Here is a 7,163-nt window from a genome sequence, read left to right on the forward strand (position 1 = left end):
GCAGCACAGGGGGAGTGGATACATAATGATAATAACTGATAGGAGGAGGGGTTACGGGGAATGCAGTGGCGGGGCTGGGCGTGGGGTGGTTTGGAATGACCAGTAGGGAGGGAAAGGGGATCTTGGGAGTAAATAATGAGGGTGTGAATGGAACAGCGCACTAGAACTGATTGGGATTGCACAACTAATTTTAAAGGCAATTTAATCATCGTGGGTGAGGGGTGGAGAGGAGATGTTCTAAGATTGATGTGGTGGTGACTGGACAAGTCCCCTTGAAAATGATTGAAACTATGGAACTATTCAATGGTAGATGATTAATTTATGTGCCAATAAAACTGTTTTGGGGGAAAAGTTGAATCTGAAGTATCATAATGACTGGGAAACCTCAGTTTTCATATTGTGTGCCCTTTCAAGATGGGCTGGGAAAGGGAGCAATGTTTAGCATAAGGACGTGGTGTCTTTGACTACAGATGCTTTTCCTTAGGAAGGTGTGCTCACTAGTCTTCAGAGGCTCTGATAATTTCTCACAGGGCACCAATGCTCTGCACACCCTGCGGGGGCATTTTCATATTCAACCTCTATTTTTAAGATTATAATAGGAAGTTGAAAAGTGCTAAGAACTCTAATAGGTGTTTTGCATAATTTACAGTATTTATTCTTTATAGCAACACTGAAGTGTGTACTATGATCCTCAATTTAAGACAAGTAATGGAAGGCTGGGCAGAACAAAGGAACTCCCACAAAGCCCGAGGTTGAGAAGTAGGACTGAGATCCAGAGTACTAAGTCTATTAGCATTAAAGGCGCACTCTTTTTGTCAAGACCCTACATTGCATGACCGTGAAGTTGTTACTGTATAAGGAAGAATAGGAATAAGGAAGAATAGGTAACGCCTGAAAGCAGCCATGTCAGTGGGAGGCTCTGGTTCTAAGGCACTTACAGGGCTTCCTAAAAGTATCAAAGAGAGTGGCAACTCCCTTTTGCGGCAGTCTCGTACTTCCAAGACTTTGAAATGAGAAGAAATATTTTATTTTATTTTCACAAATAACAATAATTACTTCTCTTAAAAGTAGCACTCAAATGGCCAGATCATCCAACTCAGAGGTTGCTTCCAATTAAGTTACTGGATGCAGCAGGGGCTAAATGCAATTTGTTGAAGAGGTAGGTACCAAATGGGGCAAAGACAGGAAGAAAGCAATTATTTCTCATAGAAAATAGTTCATGATGGCAGTGGAGAATATAATTAGAAAAAAAAAAAGAATACTTTGGGAGCAAGGTAGGAATTGGAAACACAAAGCTATTTTGGTAAGATAAGAACTGGGAAAACAAAGGCTGCTTGGCTGCAGTGGACCGAGGAGAGCGGTGGAGCAAGGGGCAGGGACTCACCTGTAGCACACATTTTCCGTACATGGGTTATGCACTCTGACAATGACAAAGACGTGCTGAAAGTGAGACCGGATGCTTTTCGGAGTAAAAGGAAGTGCTCCGGGCTCTTGGAAGACAATGGTAACGATGTCATTTCCTATGTGCCTTTTCCTTAGAAGCTGTAGTCAAGAAAGTGAACATATGCACACATGAGTTATAATTAAGATTTTCCTCAAAACAAATGCCACTACCGGTAGTTCATACATCTTTCAATTTAGAAGTTATTCAGAAAAGTAGAGTTCTGAAAAATATATATAGACAGATATATAAATGACCTTTTAATTTAGAGGAGGTATGTAGAAGAGTAGAATAATTCCCCAGTAGCTAATCAGTCTAACTTTGGTACAAGAAATATAAGCTGCATCCAAAAGACTGATGGAAAGAAAATCAAATATTTAAGTTTATATTTCACTTTAAAATTCAATTTGTGGCAACATATGTACAAATGTGCTTATTATAATTGATGTATCGATTGTTAAAAGAGCTGTAAGAGCCCCCAATAAAATGTAAGAAAAAAACTCAACTGTGCTCCCTTCCTATTCATCTAAATCCTATCCAATGCCTTCTTTTTTCACTCCTAACATAATCGCACTTTAGAGTTCAAAGCATTTTAGAAAATGTTATAGTTTAAGCTCTTCCATTTTTGAGGAGACTGAACGCAAAGGTAGTTACAGATCTGCTGAAAATTCTAGACTATTAAATTATAAAGCCCAATCCTAACTTGTACATTTTGTGCTCCTGTAATAACACTCATTTTCACAGGAAAAATTATAGAAATTATTTTGGTAACCAATACATTGGAATATATTAATCAAAATGTGACACTTTAAATATAATTCAGAAAAATAGAATTCTACTAGAGCAATAACTAGAAAATCCAGTCTATAATCTTATAAATCACAAACATAACAGGAAGAAGGAACCCCACAGCAGTAACATTTTAACCAAGTCTTTACTTTCAATAATCTCTCTGACAGGAATCCATCCATTTCTCCATCCATTTCTCCTAGACCAGTGACTCTCATCCTTCCCAATGCCGTGACCCTTTAATACAGTTCCTCATGTTGTGGCGACCAACCCACCGCTCCCCCCACAACCATAAAATTATTTTCGTTGCTACTTCATAACTGTAATTGTGCTACTGCTATGAATTGGGCGGCCACTGTGAAAGGGTTGTTCGACGCCCGGGTTAAGAACCGCTGTAAACTAGAGTATCAAGCTTAGATATTGTTTCATCTGAAAGTAACCTATCAATACTGCAATGGTGTTCCACACATCAGCCTACGCCTGCACTGACTGACACAGAAGTCATAGTCCGTGCTACATGCTAATCTACTTAACTCTATCAGGCCATACCTTCGCAAGAGCAGGTTTTGATTTCTTACTTTCTCGTGAAGGGCCCAGCACTCAATTTACTAAATAAATATGAAATAAATATATGTTTTAATATATTTTTGAATATGTTTGAATAAAACTACATTTTTGAATATGTTTGAATAAAAACTACATTTTTGAATATGTTTGAATAAAACTACATGAATATCGTCATCAGCTCTTCCCTCTGATTATATCACTAATAGGCCCACATATGCATATGAGACACTATACGTATATGCAAGCGAAGACATTGTATCTATGCTCAAAAACTCTTCAATTTTAACAGATGCGATCATCTTTATAAGAGTTGCTAATATGAAAAACTCCAATTGGAAAGAAAGCAGACCATAACAGATAAAATGACCGAGTGTCACATTTTAACCTAATGGCATCTGTAGTAATCCACCCTACAATGTACTCTGAATGATCGCAAGGCCATCCCTGGTCGAGTCGTTGTTGCTGTTGTTTTAATTGTTTTGATTTTATGTTTTCTGTATATGAAATCCCGGATAGGTATATCTAGAGAGACAATAGTTTCCTAGGGGCATGACAGGGGAGGTTGGGGGAAATAAAGAGCTAACAACAAGTATGAGAAAAAAAAAAAGTCCTAAAATTGATTTGCTTTGATGATTGCAAAGCTCTTTTTAATACTATTGAGCTGTTAAATTGTGTGACATGTGAATTACATGTCAATAGAAGAAGAAGAACAACAAACGTTGTTGATATAACTGCAGGAAATCTCAGGTAGTTTATCTCTTTACTAGCAATAACAAAGCAAAGATAACCACTTCCTGTCATCGTTTAGATCTGGCACCTATGGAACATAAATACCGGTAGCTTCACTATAAAGAACCTTCACTTTTAAAGCCTTCTGAAACAGGGTAACAGAAAGGACATCATGGCCAGACCCCTGACTCGTGATTTAGCATGGTAAAAGCGCTGGGAAGTGGGGGTGAAATGTGCATCCTTCCAGAGTTCTTTACATGTCAGTTAAATCCCAAATCTGTATGTTGGAAAATCCCTACTGAGTTCCCATAGGTAAAATTTTGTACAAAAAGCCCCTTATTGTCTGAGTTTTGAAATATCTATAGCATACATCATTCATCAGAGCCAATGAACTATCTGTAGCCTAAAGAAGTCTTCACACAGGAATTCTGAGATTTCCTGCAGGAAAACTAAGTTGACAATGGTCAAGGCCAGGACGTGAGTCCGTGGCTCCTCCTGGCCTGGTGGACGGCGGGTTGTTACTTTGTGCCTGCCAGCTTCTCAATCATGCACCTAGGGCTTAGGCTGACTCAGGAGCACACCTTTTTGGTTGCCATTGCTGTAGTAGCACATTGGAAAGCTACCCATTCTTTTCCAATTTCTTTTCTTCTGGAAGAAAAAAGTTGGACCCTCTTCTCTCCTGCATCATAGGAATATTTAAAATGCATGTTGAAGGAAACTGGTAACCTTGACAACAGTCCAAAGTGGTTTTTTTTTTTCCTTTTTAAGTATATTCTTTCCTTTTGTTTAATGGGCCAAAATGTTTATAGGATAGTTTTGTTAACCCAACCATGGTCACACAGTATGCTTTGCAGGGGGGAAAAGAACAAAACAGCGAGGGAAGGGATTCATTAAGAAATATAAAACCTATTATTTTCTGAGTTTGAGTTTCAAAACAGTTGTATTGTTGTGAACACATTTGCCAAGTCAATATTTTAGATATGCAATTTGGTAATACTTATTACATTATTACATTAATCATATTATGTAACCATAGACCATAATAAAAAATAAAGCATAAATCTATTTGAAGGACAATAAAATAAAAATTAACCCTTTGGTCAATATTTATTGAATTTTAAAAATATGTATGCCAAGCATTAAATTGCTTAAATAATTCCTTGATAAAGTTGTTTCCTATAGCATTTAGTTATGTTTTTTATATAACCAATGATACTCTGCATAGAGCCCAGAAGTGGAAGAGGCAAAGGTGAGGCAAAGTAAACAAATGTAATCCAACAATCATGAGGAGAAATATGTCCAGTTACCAACATCTCTCTGGCATTAAAACCTTTGTGATATTTTTAAAATGCCTTCATCTAAGGCTGTCAGTCTTTTCTCTACTACTCATAACACTTTCAGCTCCAAGAGGGGAAAAAAGCTGAGTGTATTCAACTACAAGAGTGAATTAATATGTAATGTATTACATATTCAATATGTAATGTATTACACAGTCAATTCTACTGGATTTCCAACACCTGATTTATACTGTGAAACAGGAATAAGCTCTTGTTATGACAAGGAAAGTGAAAATGTGATTCTTCACCCACTCCCACAGGCAAAGCTTACAGGTGCTACAGAAATAGCCACTTTCAGATCTATTCTCAGTTCCTTGAGCAGACTTTTTTTTAAATCATTTGATTGGGGGCTCATACAACTCTTACCACAATGCATACATACATCCATTGTGTAAAGCACATTTGTACATTCATTGCCCTCATCATTCTCAAAACATTTGCTCTCCACTTAAGCCCCGGGCATCAGCTCCTCATTTTCCCCTCCCTCCCCGCTCCCCCCTCCCTCATGAACCCTTGATACTTTATAAATTATTATTTTGTCATATCTTACACTGTCTGAAGTCTCCCTTCACCCACTTTTCTGTTGTCCGTCCCCCAGGGAGGCGGTCATATGTTGATCCTTGTCATCGGTTCCCCCTATCTGAAGCAGACTTAAGGGTTTTGCAGGACCAGTTTTGATTCTTGTGCAACAACCAGAAGCAAATGAAACAAACCACTGTCGGGCAGACACATTTAGCTGGATTAAGTAATGCATACAGTTCACCTGGGCTGTACCTATTCCCTTCCACATACAGAGCACAATTCATTTGTAATAATATTTTTTAACTTAATAAAAAATAATTATGGAGTGGGGTGGGGGAATCAGGCACTGGAAGCAGCAGCTTTCTCTGAGTGAAGCTAAAGGAAGAGAGCTAATTTGAAGCCAGAGAAGGCTGGTCAGGGTCTTTTATTTTTAGAAAGAGGCAACATCTGAAATTTATCTAGCTTTGGCCAAAGAGAAAATTGCATTATTTAATGATTATCTTTCAAGGTTGAAAATTCTAAAAGATGAACTCAGAACTTAGTAAAAAAATTTAATTATATTCCATCAAATCAATCACAAGGTCTAGTCCTTGGTCCTTAGATTGTAATCTTCTCATTGAGTTTCTATACATGGAAGAGGTTGAACTAAAGTAAAACCAGTAATTCTCGAATGTAATATCTAATGTAATCTTTAGATAACTCTATAGGAGTCTGATACCCTGCCCAACAGAGCAGTTCCAACTTTTAGCAAGTATTAAAAATAGAGAAGTTTACTATGTGCTAGGCTCTGTGCTTCCTTATCTATTTAATAGACCGAAGTTTGAAGGAAGAGTTTTCTGCCAAAGTGTAAGTTGAAAACCACCAGACCAGTTAATTTGTAAAATTGTTTCCACTGATAACATCCCTGATCCTGTAAACAAGAATTGTCTACAGAGTATGCAAAGTAGAACCTCACCAGGAGTCAGTGCTGGGAAAGTGGTTTTAACTGCCAAACTGGTTCTAATGGAGCACGGCTTCTTATCATTCCCTGAGTCTGCTTGGTTTCCCTTTATTAATGTTAGAGATATTCCATAGATTAAACTTTGGTGAACTCTCGAAAAATGCTTAATCTTTCTTGGAATCAGCTTTCAGCTGGGTTTATTATGAGAACAAACATAAGAAATGAGATCTAATGTACACAAGTCTGGGCCACTCAAATAGTTCAGAAACAGTGGGGCTAATGAGGCCAAGGTTACAGGTAGAGTTCAGATATAGATAAGTGAACTTTGCTAACTTCTGTGCTTTCAAACTGTATTCACTAATTCAGCTGGTCCTTCAGAAACACTGCCCTCAAGTCAACTCTGACTCACAGAGGACAGGACGGAATTGCCACTGTGGGTTTTAGAGACTGTAACTCATTAGAGAAATAGAAAGCTTTATCTTTCTCTCCGTGGTGGTGTTGAACTGATGACCTTTTGGTTAGCAGCCCAATATATAACCACTATGTCATCTTGATTCTGACATAATTTGTGGGCACAAATGTGGTAAGTTAGAGATTTGATAAGAGTTCACGAGTTAGTACAACTCACAGCAAATTTGAAAAGTACATGTAGCAAGATCACACAAGGGCATCATTCATCTACAAACAGAACATTCTCTGACAACTCATGAGCAGCAAAATATTGGTAATTTAAATGATCAAGGAAAAATAATATTACAGAATTAGTGATTCCCCTCTCGTCTTTAAAATATTTAACGTTTACATCCGTTTCATCAGAATACTTTTTTCTTTTTTTTTT

At 37.6% G+C, this 7,163-nt stretch overlaps 1 protein-coding gene across 6 annotated transcripts in view; it reads right to left on the minus strand.

Moving 5' to 3' along the window:
- SIPA1L2 (signal induced proliferation associated 1 like 2) overlaps positions 1-7,163 on the minus strand; it is a 214,692-nt gene that overhangs the window by 86,173 nt on the left and 121,356 nt on the right. For all 6 annotated transcript variants that reach the window (XM_045297903.1, XM_004712174.2, XM_045297905.1 and 3 more), the window contains exon 7: positions 1,385-1,542. In XM_045297903.1, coding sequence (XP_045153838.1) covers positions 1,385-1,542 — 158 coding nt within the window. The remainder of the gene's footprint in view (positions 1-1,384; positions 1,543-7,163) is intronic.

Source organism: Echinops telfairi, unplaced genomic scaffold (assembly GCF_000313985.2).
Source record: "Echinops telfairi isolate 266 unplaced genomic scaffold, ASM31398v2 ScPeMD7_7424;HRSCAF=8462, whole genome shotgun sequence".
In the NCBI taxonomy this organism is placed as follows: domain Eukaryota; kingdom Metazoa; phylum Chordata; class Mammalia; order Afrosoricida; family Tenrecidae; genus Echinops; species Echinops telfairi.